This window comes from Copadichromis virginalis, linkage group LG15 (genome assembly GCF_057382275.1).
Source record: "Copadichromis virginalis isolate Kocher_CV1m ecotype Utaka linkage group LG15, C_Virginalis_male_GT1.1, whole genome shotgun sequence".
Lineage (NCBI taxonomy): Eukaryota > Metazoa > Chordata > Actinopteri > Cichliformes > Cichlidae > Copadichromis > Copadichromis virginalis.
Window position 1 is genome coordinate 12,032,910 of NC_140632.1, and position 21,972 is coordinate 12,054,881.

Here is a 21,972-nt window from a genome sequence, read left to right on the forward strand (position 1 = left end):
AAGTCAAGGCAATTCATTTTTATTTATATACCGCCAAATCACAACAACAGTACCTTCAAGGTGCTTTATATCTTAAGATAAACACCCTATAAAGAGAATCAGATGACCCCTATGAGGAAATGACTTGGCGACAGTGGGAAGGAAAAAAACCCTTTTAACAGGAAAAAGCCTGGGAGGTAGGGGAGGCAGCCATCTGCTGTGACCAGTTGGGGGTGAGAGGACAAAGAAAAACAATTTTGTAGCCTATGTCACAAACTAAGGATAATGAAACAGTCCAGCTCCAATGTAGGCGACCCTATTTGCCTAACTAAAGGTGCTGTTAGCCCAAACCATATGCTGAGTACATTAAACTGCCTTACCTTGGCTCTAAATGGGATCTTGACACACAAATGCTGTTACTAAATGATTAGAAACATATAGCAGAAGGTTTTGCTTGAAACCTCTCAAAGTGTTACTATGTAACCACAAACAACCATTCACAGCTTCACTGAGTTGAGGATTGAAATATATCCGTGATAAATGAACGTAACAAGATGAGGAGACCAACACTGAGGTGGTTGTTTTCTTGCCAGAGTCCACCCTCAGTGCTCATCTCGTCATATAATTTCTCTCACATGTGTGTTTTCATTGCATTTAAATCAAATGGCACACTGCAATATGTTAGGAAACTTCATTTAAAAGACCCAAATAAGAATTTTTCTGTCAAGTCAAGCTAATGGGTTAATATCCCTATTAGTGTTAAAGCCGTAATAAATCAGTCAATTGGCTGTAATGTGGAAGGTGTTAGCTCGCAATTACAAGCCCACAACTGTCACTCGTTCATCTTTAAAGCTCAGTGTTTTAAATGACCTGGTCTTTAAAACCGTATCTTATGACCTCATGACAAAGAAGTGGCTCGCTGGAGAACCTTGTGGATAATGTAGCTGCTCTGTGAAGTTTCGCCCTCAAGATATCCATGTCAAATGCAGTCGGACTTGTTGTGGATCTGTGGTCCATACTGGCTCAGCTGTCAGCCGTACAGTGAGCGCTGCTGTTAAAAATGTGTTGCCTCTTGGAGAAAGGAATTGCTATAGGGAAAGAGTCAGAACATGACTACAAGTAACTGGAATTTATCTATTTTATGACAGTACATGGATATTTGGAGATTTTATTTATAGATCGGTAGGTAGGTAATTTGTTTCAAACAAATAAATGAAATTGTAGTAGTCTGAAAGGGACTAGAACAGTAGACGTTTAATACATAAAACCCCCGAAACAAACACAAAGTAAACTTTATACAGACTTCCTATCTCCTCATTGGCTATAGAACTGTTGACATAACAGGTTTTCATTTCCTCTGTACTGATATTCCTCAGTGTTTTAAAGTGATTTTACAGGCTAAACAAAAGAGCAGTTGGACTAAAGCAGTTTTTTAATTATAAATTATAAACTGTAAATGCAAACGTCCTGTTAGCAGGTTTGTGGTGTTAAATAAAAACACTTCATCATATTAAGAAACAACCAAACAGCTTTTCATATTACAATACTGTTCTGTCTGCATGATTTTTTGTGCTTTAATGAATAATAAATGAAGATATTGCCATAGTTTTCACCATTTTATCTTATTTTTTGCAGATTTATGTTTTAAGGAGAAGTTTGTGCTCCTTCTCAGTGACACCCTGTATGAAAAAGTCTGGCCCTTCAGAAAAAGTCTGGCCCTTCAGCCCCCCACTGATGATGTGACCTTGAATGTTGTTTCTGAGCCAAAACCTGGATCAAACTTATAGATATTAACTGGGCAATAATGTAGGAGTAATTTGAGGCCCAAAGCCATAAAAAAACAGTCTGCTTTAAGTGCCTCGCTAATTAAAACCATGTTATGCTTCTTAGTCGTCCTCTCTTCTCATACAGGACTCTGAAGCTCAAATTCTTATCGGACGTGAGACGAGGAGGGTCAGCAAAGAGGCTGGATTTGTTATTTCAACCCATTTAGAGAGGCAGGCCCCTGGGGTCAAACACTGGCCAGTGTGGCCTGATTATGATCGTGTCCTGGGGGGTCTTAACTGCGGCCAGGCTGTTGTTGTTGTTTGGCTCCGTTTGCTGTTCAAGTGTAGCAAGCTGCACAGATGAGGGGGTGGGGATGATGAAAAACAGACAATTTGTGGGAGGTATAGAGACGTGGGGTTAAAAGGTTAGCGATGCACTGATGTAGGTAGAGGAGGGCATCCCGCCCTCGTGTGTTGTCCTGAAACGGCAGCTAACAGGTGTGCGTGTCTCTGCAGCTTTGGTGTCACTCATCGGTTTTTCTTCGCTTTCATCTCCTTCCCATGTCTCTCTCTGTCTGTTACACACAAGCATGCATGGACACACTGAAAAGATTGTGTTCTGGGGGTTTATTTTTATCCCTTTCTTGTTTAATTAATCGAATTCAATGTCCCCGTGGTCCCTCCTCTCACATCATGTATGTGAACCGGAAATTGAATACAGCTGACAGTCACACAGAGAGACTAATGAGGTTTTCAGGGCTGACTGGCAACGGGCAGCATATGCAACAGAGATGTGGTCTTATTATGGCTCTGCAGTTAATCAAATTTAAATTTCAGGCATAATTTTGTCTTTTAATCTTAAAACGTCTTATGTTTATTCCAGTTCATAGTCTAATTCTTTTTTCTTTTTTAAATTTTGTTTATTTTGTTAAAGTTCAAAGAAGAGTTGTTTGTTTGTTTTAATCCAATAATTTCATATAGTCCATCAGTAATCATGTTAAGTAATCATGGTCAACAATAGTTAGAGTTTTTAAGTCATCAGTACCACCGAGCTTAGGCGACGGTGAAGCGTCCATCTGGGATCTGTACCTCCACGTTTCCCAGGAGTCCCCGCTCCCTCCGGAGTGTTGGTCAGATTTGAGGGAGATTTGCACAATAATAATCACTTATTAGATCTTCATCTGAACTGAGCTCTAGGTCAAGGCCATATTTCTTGATTTACAGCCACTTTTCGATCGTGGCTCAAGAGTTGGGAGTTTGTCTTGTAATCGGAAGGTTGCCGGTTCGAGCCCCGGCTCTGACAGTCTCAGTCGTTGTGTCCTTGGGCAAGACACTTCACCCGTTGCCTACTGGTGGTGGTCAGAGGACCCGGTGGCGCCAGTGTCTGGCAGCCTCGCCTCTGTCAGTGCGCCCCAGGGCAGCTGCGGCTACAATGTAGCTTGCCATCACCAGTGTGTGAATGTGTGTATGGATGACTGAATGTTGTGTAAAGCGCTTTGGGGTCCTTAGGGACTACGTAAAGCGCTGTACAAATACAGGCCATTTACCATTTTTCATTTTTACGAGAAGAATTACTCCTCCTCCTTGGGTATTAGTCAGATTTTAGTGAAATGAGATTCATTTGTCCTGGATTTGTCTGTTTGAGAGCCTCCGGGAGGCTTAGTTTGTGCAATACAGCCAGCTAATCACAACAAAACTTAGAACCGTCTTTCTGTACTAAACACAGCCTCTGAATTGTGCCGCATCATGAACTGAATGAGCTGCTTATGTCACTGCTGGTCTGGTTGTCATTCGTTTTAGCTCCTAGAAACCAACAGAGATAGTTTAAATATTTTACAAATTGCAGGTCATTCACATCTCTGACTCCAGGACCACACCCTTCTTTGAAAATATTGCATGTTTGCACAACAGATAAAGGAGTGTTTCAAATAAATTGCAGATTAAAATGAATGAGCACGATAGCATGAAGAAGGGAGCATCCTCTGTGAAGCCTTTATTATGTCCTCATGGTCCAGCCACACCCAAATCCTCAGAGTATTGAGTTCTGTAGCCACAGAGGGACAGGCGGTATAAGCACCTGTCAAAGCCTCGAAAATTGCCTTTGTGGTATAATTTCTGCTACAGTAGGTGTCTTCATCTCCACGTTTTACCCTGATTACAAGATGCTTGTCCTCTTACTCACCCACTCTGCAGTGTTTGCAACACAGAGGACTCACTCGAGGATAAGTGGAGCCAGCTGTTGATACATTTCAGACAATCGTCGGTTGTAACAACGACAGTTGAGTTGTGGAAATTCTTTATTTTCTCTGTTACGTAAACAAACAGTGGATTTTTTTTTTTACCACAGTGAGGTCAGGGACACCACAGCCTTGCTGTGTTTTTGGTAAAGTGGGGCCTGCAAGCTGTAAGTGACATATTTCTCCCTCGACACTAAAATGCAAAAAATTTTGGCCACACATAACTTTATTTACAAAGTACAGAGCATGATGGAGGACTGCAGCTTTATCTGTACTATTATTACTCTAATAAGCTGATTGTGGATTAATGTCATCAGACAAATAAAAATAAGCATTAGATAGTGTTTAATTAATTTTAAATCTTGCTGCTTAGAGCAGGAGGCAAGCCACTGCTGGGTAAGAAATCAGCACTTCAAAAGGGCTGATTTTCTGTATGGTTATCACAGATTTTTAATGTATTTGTTATAGTTGCTGGGTTTCGTCTTATTTTTAATGCCGGAGTCTTAATTTGTCTCTTTGTCACTTCCTGTTTTACTTTGAAGGTTGTTTCCTGTGTGAATTGTTCTAGTTTTACTTCCCCCGTCTTCTACCTTCTTTATTGTCTATGCAACACTTATTACTTTCTCCTGTGTCTCATCCCCCTGTGTATTTATAGTTTATTCCTCTTGTCAAGTCATCCATTTATGCACCCCGTGTTTCTTGTGATTTGGAATACCGCTTTTTTTTTTTTTTTAAATCTCTTGTATGGTTCCTCATGCTTCATTCCTAGTTCCCAGTTTAGTTTATCTGTCTTGGACTTTGACTTTTTTGTCAAATTAAAAGCAGTTCAGTTATTTCCCTCACATGCTTTTGAATCCTGCAACAGGGTCCTCTGACCACCAGACTTAAGGCTGGCCACAGATGACTAAAGAACAATACAAACAGACCAAGACCCCAAAAGTGAAGAAAGTACCAGCCTGGCTGCCGGAGCTCCCAAACACTCGTTTTCTGTCATACAATTTCTGCTCATTGTGCTGAAATTTTGTATAAATTTCCATGAAATGTCAGGGATCCGATTTTTTTCTAACACAGAGTGATTTTCTTTGTACATGTCAAACCTCACTAACTGCTAGCCCAGTAGTACAAAGACTTGATAAAATGTGGGGCAAACTATGGTGAAGGTTTGTATTCAGAGTGAGAGTTGTCCCTCTGAGCTGCAGCTCGCATGTTTCAAAAGAAACAGCTTTTACTTTGAAGGCAAATTGTCGCATTTCCAGGTTGTGATGCACTTTTCACAGTTTCACTACACCTCGGGGAGCAGATGACCAGTGTTTGTAGACAAGTCTGCCACTAACGTGCAAACTGCAGGCGTCCGCAGCAATAAAGTAGCAACCAAATCAATCACAAGGTTTGTGCCAGAAACCAGTCGGTTACTCCCATTTCTCCATTATGACCCAAATGACTTATGAACTGTGTGACTCCCACCCCAATCATTTTCTCAGCAACTCCCATCAACCACCAGCAACCAGTTGAGGAATACTCATTTTCCCCCCGTGACCTGTGATTGCCAGATTGTAACAGGTTGATCTTTAAACCTGGAGCTTTAATCCACTTGATCCTACATTGTCACCGTGATTATCACATCCAAAGTGGCTGACAGGTTAATGTCACATGGTTAGCAGTCACGTGTCTGCAAAACTTCCATACACTAAACCAGGCTGGACCAACTCCAGGCCTCGAGGAACGGTGTCCTGCTGTTTTAGATCTCACCCTGGGTCAACACACCTGAATTAAATGATTAGTTCATTACCAGGCATGTGAGGAGGTAATTTAGCCATTTGAATCAGCTGTGATGGATCAAGGACACATTTAAAACCTGCAGGACACCGGCCCTCGAGACCTGGGTTTGGACACCACTACACTAAACCAACAAAAAAAAGCATTAGCTTGCAGAATTTAAATTAAGTCTAACATTCACATTTTCACTCAAGTTTGACCTGAATGCACTCATTTGTTCTCACACTGTGAGGTGATGAAATCCAAAGCAAGTTTTAAAAGCATATTACTGAGTTTGACTAACTTAATTCTGAACGTCTAAATTATATTTTTTGCAATTTGCAGGTCTTTACCAAACTTAATTTAGACTTTCAGCCAAACACAAGACTGAATGTGACCCTCCTCCATTAAAGATAAAAGAGTAAAAACATTTGGCAGCTACACCATCGCACATAAAAACACACTGGGCCTCTTACAAACATGAGGAGCAGGGAATTATTTCCTTATACAGCTTGTGCCTGTGTGTTTGCTGGGGGGAAAAGTTGACAGATTCATGGTAACGGATGGGTTCCCGAAAGCTGCATTAAATATACTCCAAGTGGCAAACCTGCTCTGTTTATAGAGCAGAAGTGGATGAGATAGCTGGAGTGAAAGAGGGCAGAAAAACCTTTCCACCTTGTAATCCCCAGAAACATTCGACTTACTTAGTGCTTTGCTAGTTCACCTCAAACCACACAGAGGCGCAGGTGTTGAGTTTGAGCACCTGAGCAGAGTTAATGGGATGTGGAATCAGCGAGAGTGTTCGTCTGGGGATCTTGTCAGGCTTTGATCTTTGGTATGTACTGAATGTGGGGGTCAGGGATAATAGTTTGGGGGCTGGCAGGGGTGAAGAAACATGAAGAGAGAAGGAGGACGTAAGCGACGGCAGACATGATGGTGTCATGGCACCCCAGGAACCTCCTGGTGGGAACTGATAGAAATGTCACAAAAAGTACTGGAAATTTTTAAACCCCTGTCTTTATCTTTCCTGTCTCCGTGTTTCCCAGTCACCCCTTCTGCCCGTGTCATCCCCCTTTCGTTTGCTCAGAGACCCTTTCCACACCTCGGAGGTCAGAGGTTGTCGCGTTAACTATCCCGGGCAAAATACGAGTCCACTGGGAGCCTTTAAGCCTGTTATCTCATTCGCCCAGTTTGCTTTTGTGTGCATGTGTCCTTCTGAGAATAATCCTGACATCCCAGCTAGTGTTACTAAACTTCAGCACAGCCATTTACACAGACAGTTAGAAGACTTCTTAATATTTGGGCTATTTAATATTTCCTCTTTACTGCATAATTCCCATTATAATGGCAACAAAATGACCATAAAGGCTGGATGGAGTAAATTTACTGCCATTTCTGCTTTATCCTTACTGTGTGTTATGATTGACGTTTATAGGTACTTTCCTGGCGAGACTGAAAATATTAGCCTACTGTATCTGTTTATTTCTGCAAGGATTTCAAAATGTATTCAGTCCAATAAAAGCTATTTTCATCCATTGCTCGGCTGTATGAGCTGGGTTTTAAGCCGACTTGATATTAACTTGTTGCATAAATTGCAATAGAGCAGTGGTTCCCAAACTTTTTTTGCTGGGCCCCCCTTTGTTTTACAAGAAAAATGTCCGCGCCCCTCCCCCGCACACACGCACGCACAAACACATCCTCCAACCACACACACCCATATTTTGCTACATTGCGGTTTATGTCACACCTCAAACATTTAGTAAATAATTAAGCAAATACAAGTAATCTGCAATAAATTACAGGTAGTAATAAAATAAACTACTAACTCTTTTACGCTACGTCCACACCTACATGGATGATTTTGAAAACGCAGCTGTTTCATCCACATGTAAATGGCGTTTGGAATCACCGAAAACGCAGTTTTTTAAAACTCCTTTTTTGTGTTTACGTGTGGACGAGGAATACAGAGTTCGTCACACAACGTCAAAGGTATGTGCCTTTTTTCACGTCACGCTGTGTGTATTGTTTACACGTGGCTCAAGAGTTGGGAGTTCGCCTTGTAATCGGAAGGTTGCCGGTTCGAGCCCCGGCTCGGACAGTCTCGGTCGTTGTGTCCTTGGGCAAGACACTTCACCCGTTGCCTACTGGTGGTGGTCAGAGGGCCCGGTGGCGCCAGTGTCCGGCAGCCTCGCCTCTGTCAGTGCGCCCCAGGGTGGCTGTGGCTACAATGTAGCTTGCCATCACCAGTGTGTGATTGTGTGTGTGAATGGGTGGATGACTGGATATGTAAAGCGCTTTGGGGTCCTTAGGGACTAGTAAGGCGCTATATAAATACAGGCCATTTACCATTTACATGAGATGAATTGCAGAATGGCAGATAGAGACAAAATACTATGACTATCTTCAGTTTTTACACGCTTACATACACACACGCAGTTACTGTCCCTCCATTTCAGTGGCGTGTCTAGAAAATTTTTGTTGGGGGGGCCAGGTAGGGGCACAGATTTGGAGAAGGGTGGCAGATGTAATTGGCAGATAATGTTAAAAAAAATCTACCAACCATTAACCATAATTCAATAACCCTATAAACCTAATAACCGAATGCGCTTTTAACTCTTATTAGAATGAGATTTTAACCACTACGGTGCAAAGTTTTTAGATACTGCGTTGATAAAGTACAAGAGATACAATCAGTGCTTTGTCAGTGTTTATTCAGCATTCAAGGACAGCAATATTTGCATGGTATTTTTACTGACATATAGTGCACATATGTTTTGGGCAAAACATTTTTGAATATTAAAATACGAACATTTTTAGCCAGTGCCAATGCAAAACTTTATCTGCGTATTAAAAAAAGAAGATAATCTTCTCACAAACTGGTGTTTGATTTTGAAACAGGAAAAAAGTGGGGAAACAAATGAAAAGACTAACATTTGAATGAAACCTGAAAGCAAGTAAATACTTTCTATGCTGCCGTATGGTAAACTTTGGTAATATTGATAAAGAACAACACTGGCTGATGATGAAATACAGTCAGCTGGCATGGGGACACTGCCAGTATTAACCTGCAGGGCTGGACTGGGACAGAAATCGGGCACAGTTACCAGCTGTCAGCTACTTAGAAAAGGATCCTGGTGTTATTTGTCTCTCAGAACCTGTTTCTCCATCACCTGTTCAGCTCTGATGATTCAGTAAGGACATCTCCTGGTTTCATCTTCATGTTTCCCTCTCACCACAAATCCAAACCGAAATCATGACCAGCAGTTTTTACAGCTGTGGCTCCAGCAAACATCAGCTGATACTAGAAATTAATGTTAAATAAATTCTAACAACAGCTGATCAAGCTTAAACGTGCTGCTGTTGTTTACCGCGACATCCGCTGGGTTCCTCTTTCTGCGCCAGAAAGAGGAACCCAGCCGATCAGAAAAGCCGATCAGCTGATCATTGATCAGTTTCATGATTGAAGTAGGAACAGGAGAGGGAGGGGGAGAGAATGAGAGAAGCAGAGGCAGCTGTGCAGCAATAACTCCAGCTTTGTGTCTTTTTTTCATTATAGCGAAAGTACGGGACAAACTGTGTCTCTTCTCAGCTCAATACGAAACGCGTAATATTGTCTCTGAATGAGGGACCATTCCATTTTTAAGGAGCCATTGGCAACTCTACTAACTAAACTTATGAATAAAATAAAGTTCACTATCAGTAACATCATAGCACCCACCCAGCTGTATAGAAACTCTGTCATGCTAGCTAGTACGAATTACTGTAACTGACTGTAAAAAGTCAGCACAACGAAAATAAACTACCCCTAAACTTGGTTTATATCTGACCCAGATAGACTGCAGGTCATAACTTCTTACCTGAAGTTCAGTTCACCTGACACTCGGACTGGCGGCTGCCTCGGGTCTCTCCTCCTGCCTCCCCTTCCCTCATCCACCTGCTGGCCTCTGTGGAAGCTCCGCCATAGCCACCACCAAACAACTGAGTTATTTTTACACATCGGCCAGCATCTGGCCAATCCACCACTCTCATTGTTCATGCCGTTACAAAAAAAAAAAAGTCATCAGCCCACGGGCAAATGCCCGGTATGCCCGATGGCCAGTCCAGCTAGGTTAACCTGCAACCAAATCTGCAGCTCCATACAGCTATGTTACGACTTGGATTATATCTTATAACTCATAACTCTTATGCTAGCTCCCCCCAGTAGCCTACTGTCTGAAATATTCGATGGTTGCAATAATTCTTTAAGTGTTATTTTTTCCTTGGTATTCTAATTTCACCGAAGTTTACTAAACTCAACAAACTTAATATTAATTACAGGGACATTTATTCTCTCCTCATTTTCTTTCGCCGAAAAATTGTTTTCTGCGGTGCTGTCTTTCGTGCTTGGCTCTCCGAGTCCTACCTTTGCTAACCTTATGCTCATAGTGCAGAAGCTGATGCTGTATTCACTTACACTCGGATATCTGAGCTTCACTGTGAAAACATAATCGTACATTTGATATTTGATTGAATTTTATTGTTTTAGCTTCGGGGTGGCACCTGGGGTGGCCAGTCTGGTAGGGGGGGTGGCCTGATCATCATCACCCCAGGCCACCCCGCTGGACACGCCACTGCTCCATTTAGAAAGGCAGAGGCGTCACCGTGTAATTATTTTACATGTAGTTGTTTTTTTTCCTGTGTAATAATATTCAACATAGCTATCAATACATTTTTCAAAAAATGCCTCTCTGTGCAAAATGGGTTTAAAAACATAAACAGCTGTAGGAGTCTGTGATTTGAACCGGGGGAACAAATCGTGGCAGGATCAGCCTGATATTATTTGTATCCCACTGTAACTTTACTGTATAAAGAGCTAACATCTCCAAAATGTCAGGAGTAGTTAGTCATTACAACAAGTGTTTGTGAACTAAAAATCAAGAATGTGGGCTACTGTTTGTCCCTGATTTGAAGAGCCCAGCGTGTGCTCCCAACAAAGGGAAAACCAGTTCTGCAGGGGAGGCCTACCTTGGCACTTGTGCAGGTGAAACCAAAGGGCAGACATGCTTCACCATATTTTCTAGTCTTTGGCTTAGAATGAAGTTGGTTTGGAAACATATTCAGCTATGCTTCATCTCCTGCTTTGCGTTTGTGTGGGCGCCCCGTGCTAGCAGTGTTCAAGCGTTGGTTTTTTTTCCCCTTTCATACCGCGCCCCCCCTGCAATGGCTCTGCGCCCCCCCTAGGGGGCGGGCCCCACACTTTGGGAAGGTCTGCGATAGAGCTTCAAAAGAACAGGTGTTTTCGATTAGACTGTAACAAATCCAGACTATAAACCCAAAAGATTCTGCTGTTTTTCTACATGTGAGCTCCTAAATCAATTTCACCAACAATTCAAGGGTCATTTAACTGTAGACTTTTAGATAACATCCTAAAGACATCCCTGGACTATTTTATCTAGAGATTTAAAGGAAAAAGGAGGGTCATCAAACTTTATTTACAGAACTTAATATCTTAGACTACATGCTTGGTTTTAAGAAGTAACATGCCATTGGTGGCACCCTCTTTTTTTCCCCATTAGCTCCATTCTCCTGCTTTCTGTATAAAGGATATAAATCTCCTCTGTTGCCCTTTGTGAAGTGATTTAGAAGACAGCAGGTTGTCTCTATGCTGGAGCCGATGAGCAAAGGCGCAGCCAAGAAGTAAATGAAAGAGCCAGATAAGAGGTATAGGAAAAAAATAGATAAAATGAAGATAAAAGTGAAAGCACAAAGAAAATCTATTCTGAATCCTTTTGCTTTCACAGACTAATTACAATTTAAATAATTCCTTTAAGCAAACAATATTCAAAATGTTATTCCAAGAGCTTTCCAGGTGTTGGTATGAGAGTGTTGGAGCTGTAATTTGACCCAGCAAACTGTTTTCATTTGTTTCCTGTCTTTGTGCAAGAAAAAACCTCAAGCCAATTTAGAAATATTAAATACCAAGCTAGTTTTGCTGGTGAATTGAACAAACCAGAGTTTGTTGATGCTACTGAGCCAATTTTTTTAAGTTAATTACATGCTCCTTTTTTTTATTCTTAGTGATTCATTAAAAATCGGATAGTAATGATGTAAAATTTGGGTTTGAGTCAACTAACCTAATGGCCTCTTTGCTCAATAGCCTCTCATTAAATTAAATTAACATCAAATTCACCACACTGAAGTAATTATTTTACAAAGCAAACAGTGACCAAATCTTGAAAATAGCTACAGTAATTTTTTAGTACTCAGAAAAAGAGAAAATACACCAAAATCACAGCAATAATTTACTGGGTTGTTTTTTTTTTAAAGTGGCTTTTCTTACTTGTTTTTTGTAACATGGACGAGTGTGTTAACAGAGTTAACAACACACAGCCGGGTTCACAGGACTCTTATCTGAGGATCTGAGCATTGACAGTTTTTCTGGCTGCCACCAACTCTGACTGACAGGTGGACAATTGCAGGCAGGCCCAAGCTTTTGTCCTTCCCAGCCTGGGGAAAAGGAACCAGAGCCTCCCCACTGAGGTGCTAATATAACTAATGGACAAGTCGGGCTCTATTCCCGATTTCTCTAGGAAAGCCCTGAAAAATGACACCACGAAGGAAACAATCTGCTTGGGACAGGTCAGAGGGATGAACTAAAAAAAAATGGGACCAGATTAGGAGAGTGCAGGGAGACTCAATCATCACCTGGAGGGATGACCGACATGGTGGTGTAACCACTTGGTGTACAAGGACAAATGGAAAGGATGAGGACAACAAGACAGGAAAAACAGATTAACAGATTAATTCTTTTAGATTTAATTAATTCTTTTAGATTTGAAATAATGAAGCTGAAGTTTGATCAGAGAAATTTCCTGCAATGTTAAAGATCAGCCAATAGATCCTTGGCTGACATGGTTTATATTTATGGTTTTATTTGATCTGTGATCTTTTAAAGTACTAATCTTTTCTTTTCTGTTAGCAAGAACACCAACTTATGACATATGGCTTCATTATACAGAAGATCTAGATGTACAAAAGTCTCATAATTGCCTCTGAACTCTGTCAATACTGCAACCATGAACATTTCAGTACACTGAACTTTGTTGAATTGGTCAAATATCTTACTTGTTTGTACTGGCTTATAATGAGCTGTGAAATCAGTCATCTGAAAACATGTTTACTTGAAAAGCACAATGCAGTCTAAGTTTTAATCATCGCCCAGCTCGTACAGCAAAGTTCAGTACCTCATCGTGAAGTCATGAAAAATTTGATTCTTCTTTCACTCGTACTAAAACGTTCATCCATCCAGGAATGTGATACTCGAGTGAAAATTTGCCAACCGCTTGTTTGACTTCTCAATTTTCTATACTAGAAGAAAGAAAATTTCTAATCCTTATCTGATTCAAAGGCTGGTCTGATCTATTGAAAAGAGAAATAAATGACTCAAAGCCAACAAATGTGAGTTGTTTTTGGAACTGTGAGGCCTGTTTCACAATATGTGCATCATGCAAGCTGCAATTTGCTGCAAGACATCATTTTTTCCTTTAATTTTGACATCTTTCACCGATTAAAACCCTAACTACAACCAGTGCATGAGCTTTCAAACACAGCTCTCAAAAGTTCCTGGAGTTTCTGAGCAACAATGTCTGTAGGATCCCACCGTCTAGATCTGTGTCTAAGGTTCGCTCGCAAAACAGGGTAAAAAGAGCATTTATACCCCATTCATGTAAAATGAAATCTTCACTCAGTCAAATGCTTGCATGCAGGGGAGGGTGGGGCTGTCATTTTTGTCCTTTTCAAGCCATCAGGACCTGTGATCACATTTAGCACGTGAGCCATCAACTCTCCTCCAACCCTGCGACATTCCCAGGATTCCTTGTCCCCTTCACCAAAATTCCACAGGTCCACTAACACCTGACTCCACCTTCTCCAAATGTTCACGTCCCTTACCCGAACATGGTGGGCAAGGGAAAGTATCCCTAAGAATTTATGCATATTTGGAAAGAATTTGCATCTCATAATTTTGAAATGCAATGAGGGTGGTGGTTGTGGGTGCAGCGTTTCTGGTCATCACACAGGATTAACCTTGCAATTAATGTCTGGATGTCTTTTTATTATCACGTTTCTCTTTTGTTTTTATTTCTAATCACAAACGGTTCAGTTCAGTTTTTACCAAAAACTGCTAATGCTGTCTATCCTTAACTAAAAATAAGAAAGTAAAGTTGATTCATAAAGTGTTTTTCACAGACATATATCCACAAACTTATTATCAAAGTAATAAAAAGTGAGAACAGTCAAGACCCCACAGTTTAGAAAAATAGTGTTAGAGGAGAACTCAGGCTAACAAATAAATTCCTGCCAGATAAATATGTGGAAAAGCTGTTTAATGCCGAGCCAGAGATACCAGCCCTTAAGCCTATTAAGTGACATAGTATGGTCAAAGGCCAACCTGATACCATTAAAAGATCGTCACAGACCTTTAAAAGGGAAGTCTCAGTGGAATTGATGAGGATAAAAAATTGTAATTTACACAATAAGCATCTGAACTGAATTTTTCCAATAATTTGCTAATAAATAGGCTTATTATTACCACCAGAGCTGGCTTCAAGATGAGGTTTATACTGTAGTTCAGCAAAATATTTAAGAAAATTCAATTAAAAAAGTTTGCATTTGATATAATATCTAAAATATTCAAATATTGAAATTTTTCTCTGGTTGGGTATATATACACATGAATGGATGGGCATGTAAAATTTGGGAACATGTAGATTTAATGCAAACAAATGCAAATTCCTATAGAAACCGCAGCGACACTTAACAATCAATTTTAAACTTGGGTTGTCTTTAGATTGGAATTTCATCTACTTTACAAATCTCTGACCTGAACCACATGAGCAAACAGATGATATCTTAGGTTTATTTTGCATCAAATTAGTCTCAATTTTGCTGTTTATGCCTTTTTTAAATCTTACCCAACAATGATGCTAAGCAAGGATAGGGTTTCTTTTTGTCAAGGTTTTTAATGTCATATGAAAGGCAATACTATCTATGTGCATCAGCATGTGACCAGGTAAGGATAGACATTCAGTAATGTCATATTATGTCATATATACATTCTTGAAGATTGAAAATTTTCTTGGTATTAAAGGAATTTTTCTTGCATTTTATTATTGCATTGAACTGAAAGTGAACCGGCCCAAACACTGAAAAGTGGTGTGACGCCTGAGTAACTCTGAATTTCTTTTCGAGTGTTTGGACGCAATCAGTCACCGTTTCACTGCCAGTTGTGCATTTTTTGATGTCTGTCTGGTCAGCATGGTGTGCCACAAAGATCTAAAGACAGACTTCCTGCTCGGGAAAAAAAGTGCACAAGGAATGGCCACATAACGAAATGTCTGCTTATGAAAACAACAGCATGGAAAAAGTAATCTCCTCTTGTTTTTTTCCATGCTGTTGTTTTCTCTTGTCTTGTCTCCTGTGTAATATGATCAGATTTAATTTAGCCCAATGAAAAACATTTGAGAAGTCACATTTCTGTCTATGAATAGATTTGATTATTTTTGCTGTCTAGAATGAGACCGCATAAACTGACAAAACAGCAAGATAAGACACAGCACACATGAATGCATATGTTTACTTGTAGTATTCATGCGGTAGGGTAGCACAGAGTCAGAGAGAGCGAGTAGTAGTAAACACCTCCTTCCTCTCTTACAGCCCCTTTCACCACTTCTAACATGTTCCTGTCTCATGTTCATTTATCCCAAGCAGCCTAGCACTCACAGAGTGATTTCATCTTCCCCTTCCTTTTCTTCAGCCTCTTCCACTTGAGGGATTACACATGCATTAAGCACTTTTTTGTAGCACTTACCAAACCTGCTGAGTCACCATTTACACTTGCAAAAAAAAGCTGCAGTTTATTTGAATTGACCTGCACTGGCAGATGGGCATGATGTCTAACATATCAGAAACCAAAGTAGAGATCTGGTGACTGTGGAGGTCATTTGAGTACAGTGAACTCACTCTCATGCTGAAGAAAGCAGTTTGAGATCATTTAAGCTTTGTGACTGAAGTCAGGCAACCGTTTTCTATTCTTTTCTTGCCCAAATTTGGTGAGCCCATGCAAACAGAGGACAAAGGAGGGGGGAACAACTAAGCTGTAGTGCCTCTTCACCTCACTGTACAATACCTTTTGTGCAATACTTTTTGTAAATAGTCAACAGTGCAATAGACTCAATACTTGAAATGTGCAATTCACTTGTATCTTTATTTTTTATTCCTATTTATTCTATTTATCCCCTTTGTATATTTTATTTATATTTGTTTCTGTATTTATATATATGTGTGTGTGTGTGTGTGTGTGTGTGTGTGTGTGTGTGTGTGTGTGTATATATAACAATTCTGTAACTGTAACTTCGGTCGTTGCTGTGCTTTTTTTGGAAATCGAATTTCCCAGAGGAACCCACCCGAGGGATTAATAAAGTTCTATCTTATCTTATCTTATCTCTTAACTACAGCCTCGGTTTCCTGTTCTTAGCTGACAGAAGTGGTGTGGTCTTCTGCTGCTGTAGCACATCTGCGTCAAGGTTTGATATGTTGTGTCTTTAGAGCTGGCTTTCTGCATACCTTCACGGTAATTTTGAGTTACTTTTGCCATCAACAAGTCACTTCTACCCAGAAAGCTCCTGCTCATGGGATATTTTCTCGTTTTCAGACCATTCTCTATAAATCCATGAGGTTTAGTGCACCTTCATTAATCTATAAACAAACTGTTACAGTCTGTGGTTTTATAGGGAGTTTAACAAATGTTGTGGGTGGTCAGACAGCCTGCTGCCAAGGAATACTTCCAGCAAGCAATTTCTATTGCTAAGCCAGTTGTTGTTTTACATTTCTTCCCATTTACAGATTAAACAAACACTATAACGCTTGATAATTAGAAAGCTTTCGAGGTTTTGGTGGTGTGTCTTTGAGCTTCTCCTCATGCCCAATTATTCCCAGTCTCTATGCTAAGCTACAGAAAGCTAAACGAGTCTCTTGCTGCCCTAGCTTCACAGTGACCACAGACAAAACATAAGCAACATTAAAGAATCTGTAAAGTTTCTTTAAGTTAAGTTTGATTGTGTTACTTGTTGAGTAAATGCTTCCCCTTCTTCCAGTTTTTATGTTAGCTTGTGCTAAGCTAAGCTGCTATATCCGATGCTAGCTTTATGCTTAGCAAACGGAAAACAGATATCTTAAAGATATCATTCTTGTATTTTGCTCGTTTGTGTTGTTGTGTTTGCACATCTCTGTTGCTTGTGGGGCTCGCACACAAGAATTTCACTCGCATGTGCTGTGCCAGTGTGCCTGCACATGTGATGTGACAATAAAAGTGATTTGATTTGATTTGATTTGATTTTAAAGTCGGGAAATATATGTGTATCCACATATGTTAAACTTTCCCTTTAAAGAGAATTAACAGCACTATGCTATATGTGTGAAATGTATTTATTTGTTTTTCTTTGCTGTTCTTTTCAGTCTTTGCAGAAGAATGGACAAATCTCCAGCATGACTAGCCTGAACGGACACTCGGAGGACAACACGCTAGCAGAAGGTGTGTATGCGTGTGTGTTTCTGTATTGCTTGGAGTGTTTATTTACTCTGTGTGTGACTTTGGGAGCTGTTTCTTTGGTGAATGTGGTTAAGCGGTGACCATGTGTGTGGGTGTTTGTGTCTGGGGTTTTGTCCTATGTCTTAAGCAGCAGCAGAAGGTAAGCTTGTTTGTGTGAGGTCTGCTTTCAGTGTGTGTGCGTGAAGAATTCTTGTGTGCAAATGTCTTCATGGCTTTGCATGATCTAGTTGATACTAACCTAATCCCTTTGTCAACACACAAGGGACAGTTACATGAGCTTTTCTCACTGGAGCCGCACACACTCGCTCTTACATGCCCACATACCAAGATACTCCTTTACTCTCTTTTTTCATCTTTAGCTTAGCAGTTTACTGGATTCGAACTGAACTTGCATTCGCTTCTTTTGTGAATATACATATATCTCTTGAAAAATGGCAGAAATCTAACTATTTTGTTCAATAAAATTAAGAGTAACATTTATTTCCCAAAAGAAAATATAAAAATATTGATTGGTAGAAGATTCTTTATACAGAAGTAAGCCTCATTTGTTATTTTCTGACAAATGAGACCTACTAAAGAGAAATGGTTTATTTTGAAAGATATTCTAAGGAAATTGTAAATCAGTTATCTTTTAAAAGCATTAAACAGTAATAAACTGTGTAAATTAGTTTTAACATGTGCATCAACCTGCTCTGTTCATCTCCTGCAGCGCCTGTCCATCACTAAAGCTGCGTTTGTTTATTTTTAATGCTATCTCTATCGTGTCCCGCTCAGTCTGGGATGGCTGCAAGGGCACGTACGGCCTCCTTAAATATTTATCAGGCCATGACCCAGGGCCCAGCACAAAGCAACCTGTGCACTTCATAATATGTTATGGCCCAGGGGAAGGAGTAACCCTACACTACTTAAAACACAGAGATATGTCACATACTACTCTGTCAAATAACTTATTTAATAAGGTATTTAATGAAGCAAATCTGTCCATCCATAGAGTAACCCAATACTCTTCTCAGTGCCGAAGTACAGATTGTATGAGTTGATGTGGCATGTAGACTTGAGCGAGTAATTCTGTTGGGAAAGTAGTTGCTTCTGTGGCCCTGTACTCTAATTTAATCACTATTTGGAAATTTATAGAGCAGAAAAGAGGGTATTCAGATGTTTACCTTATTAGATGTACTTGGGTCGTATGCACAAATAGAAACTGCTGATTAGTTAATTTATTTGTAGAAAACCAAATAATTTAATTTAGGTTAAAATAATTAAATTTTTTGAACACAAGTGACTCGTTTGTTTCTGAAGACCTGATTTTCTAACCCTTGATCTTAGACTTTTGGCTGTAGTCAGTTTAAAATCATCTGTGATAAATGAGGGGTGTCTCTAACAATATACCCTGATTTTTCTTCTTTTTCAAGATTTTTTTTTATTAATTAAGTCTTTAAACTAGCGATTAAGACCATGACCATCAGGAAGGGTACATACTGAAGGTCGCAGATCAAGTGAAAAACTTGGTAATTTTATCCTTAACCTCTTTAAATTTGGGCTTTTTTTAAAGCCAGAGGAGTCACCTTGTGCTGGCCGTTACACAAATTTGCTTTAAAGCACTGCCTTCACCCAGGCTTAAGATCCGTGGTCCATCCTGCTAATTGTTCCAAATTGGAAAGTTAAAAATTTACATGGAGATTCACTTGAACCCAATGCATATATATAATATTTCTTAAAAAAAAGAAATCAAATTTGTCTTTTGTTTGACTTTGACAAAAAAAAACAATGTCTTATTTGACCCCATTCCACCTGATGTTCTCAGTAAGCCGGACCTAAACAAAAAAGACAAAAAACTGAAAACATCAGAGGTTCTGAAGAACTTTCAAGGCTACAGATTAGAAGAGTACAGGGGAGTGAAAGGAAGAGAGTTACACAATACACAGAGAGAGAAGATAGAGGAGCAAAAGGTATGGAAGAATTTCACATCCCAGCAGCGCTCTTCCTCTTGCGCAGCCTGATAAAGGCAGCAATGCATTATGGGAGACAGGAAGAGAAACAGAATCTTTCCGATAACAGCAAAAAACAACAAAAGACTGGATGTAGATCAAAAGACCCGACACACATGCAAACCCACAACCATAATCTCTCTCTATCAGGTAAAACAGAGTGTTTATAGTTAGGAGGCCAGCCCAGGCATGAAACTCCCCAAACACATAACACACAAGCCAGTAGTGTAGTGGCCTCGTTGAAGATGCCTCCTAATATGATAAAAATCCATATGTAGGTGATCAAGAAGCAAAACATATATGTTGGATATATGTTTAGAAATGATATGTTTAGCATATATGTCAAACTCAATTTCCAGTACCTTTGTCAGCAGTCAACACGCATAAACCAGCCACTAACTAAAGTAGTATATAAATAAATAGCATATAAATAACTGAATTCAACCTAGTACCAATTTACTCAAAACTTAGCACAGTATTTGTGAAAGAGCAAATGTGTGGTCTAGTGTAGATTTTATAGGGCCATTATATTTTTATCAAAATGTGATAGGAAATTCTCTACATTTCTATTTGAAAATCTTTCCTTAACCTCCTAAGACCCAAACTCCTCCGTGGCATTCGTTTTTAATTGCTCTTTGATATTTGGGCTGACTGGGACCTGATGAATGTAAAAACAAAGAATTACCCGATTCTTTTTTTTTTTTTTTTTTTACCAAAATTTTGTTTCTGAGAAAAATAAGAGCCACATATGAGGATATTGGTCTAAAATTCCAATAGCACAGTGGCAGTATAACATCCTCGTAAGTGGATATCAGGCCCTTGTAGAGCAAAATTTCGTATTTTGGTCTAAACAACCCAAAATGTGATGTCCACATATGTGGACGCCAGGTCCTAGGAGGTTAAGGCTGCCAGAGGCTTTGAAATTAAGGGTTTTATGACACTATCCCAGGTAGACAGAGAGGAGTTCAATAAATATTGCATGTTTGTAAAGTTCTGAAGAGGCACTCTGAATTTTTGGAGGCAGGAAGATTAAAAATAGGTAAAGAGAGGAAACAACATAAATGATGCAGCTACCGATTACGTAACCCAGTGCAAGGCCTCGACCCTACAAAACTAGCTCCAAATGCATCAACATCACTTCATTTTTTTGTCTCCCCTATCGCTTTTTGTGTACACTTTTTAATTATATTAGCAACAGGATAGATTTTTATGTGCTCTGTTTTCCATTTAGATGTGCATAAAAGCCTGCATGTGTGATTCAGGGGCGTGGATGAGTTAGGGGTGTAATGGGAGCCTAAAGAATGACATGAAGGCTGAGGTAATTCACTGGCCAGAGCATTGAGAGACCCTCCCAGATGGCTCACAGACTCAAAAAAAGAGGACAGATTAAGTTTTGTGGAAGCCTTCAGAAGGAAGATACTGCTGACTGTGTGAGTGTGTGAATGCGTTCGGACATGCCTGTTTATCTGCAGTGCGACCGGACATCATTCGCTGGTCAAATCATCCGTGTTTGTTTGTTACATTCCACCCACGGGACTGGTGGGTGCGGTTCACCAAACTGAAGTCAATTTAAAGAACGCATTCATTAACGTGTGTGTGCGTATCAGTTTTAGATACTTTAAGAAATGTAACTGGATTTAAAGCTTTCTGTCATTCACTTCAGAAATGCTGCTTCAGAAATTATGTTGAAATGTGTTTATAATCATTAGGCTGAGTCACTTCTGGGTTTATAGGTTGTTTAGAAAGACATCACTCTGAGCTTAAGCCATTTGCTTGTTCTGACGTCTTATAGACTAAACAATAAAAGTAGTGGACATGCTAATAAATACCGACAGCTCCTCGTCAGAGCTTAGTGATTGTCGCACAAGGAAAAGTAAAGTAAGCAAAGGTTTTTCAAGTGCTGCTGGTCCCTGCTAGTTCCCTTGTGTCTTCCTGTACTTCGTTTTTTTTTATTACTTTTTTGGTTGCAGGTGTAAACTTTAACATTGTGTTGCAGTCTGGTAGGCATGTGTGTGATCGTGTTTAATGTGAAGCCATGATTTCATCCCAGGATGGGCTTGCTCGGGCTTGGCTCCGGGGAATACATGACTGCGTTGCCAAAATGTTCATCATGCCTGTGGAAGGGACCTCTCCCTCCACTTAAGCTCTGTCTGATCTCTGCCAGTAAAGCTTCGAGTTCCTAACACAATCCAGCCGCTGGATTTCTCCTCTTGGATTCCTGCCCCATATTACTTTTACATTCCAACTGACAATACTCATTACAGTCGACAGTTGTGGTTCAGATGTTTTGTGCATCTTTTTCTACTGCCCTTACAGTACTGGAAGGAATACGTGCGCTCTTGATTTGTACTGTGAGTGCGAGGAGGCTGCAATCCATTAACTTGCCTTGAGATGTCAAAAGGATTTCTCCAGCTACAAATAAAGGAAGATGTCCCACAGGAAAGTGTTAGAGAGGCTGAGTTGTGCAGTTATGACTGCAATTATGTCCATTTGTGCTGCATGTTTTATTTAGTCTTTAGGTATGAAGTGGGTGCTTCAGGGTAGGAGATAATAAGAGAACTCTATTAGAAAGCTGTCAGCTGCTGATCAGGCAGGAGGCTTTTCCCCTCCTAGTCAAGCATAGCTTGCAGCTCATAGGGGTAACAAAATGTTTAATGTTG

General features: G+C 40.1%; 1 protein-coding gene across 1 annotated transcript in view; it reads left to right on the forward strand.

Moving 5' to 3' along the window:
• Nucleotides 1–21,972, forward strand: part of akap12b (A kinase (PRKA) anchor protein 12b) — a 53,902-nt gene that overhangs the window by 13,149 nt on the left and 18,781 nt on the right. Inside the window, exon 2 of the mRNA XM_085431925.1 lies at nucleotides 17,231–17,306. Within this exon, the coding sequence (XP_085288051.1) occupies nucleotides 17,231–17,306 (76 nt within the window). The remainder of the gene's footprint in view (nucleotides 1–17,230; nucleotides 17,307–21,972) is intronic.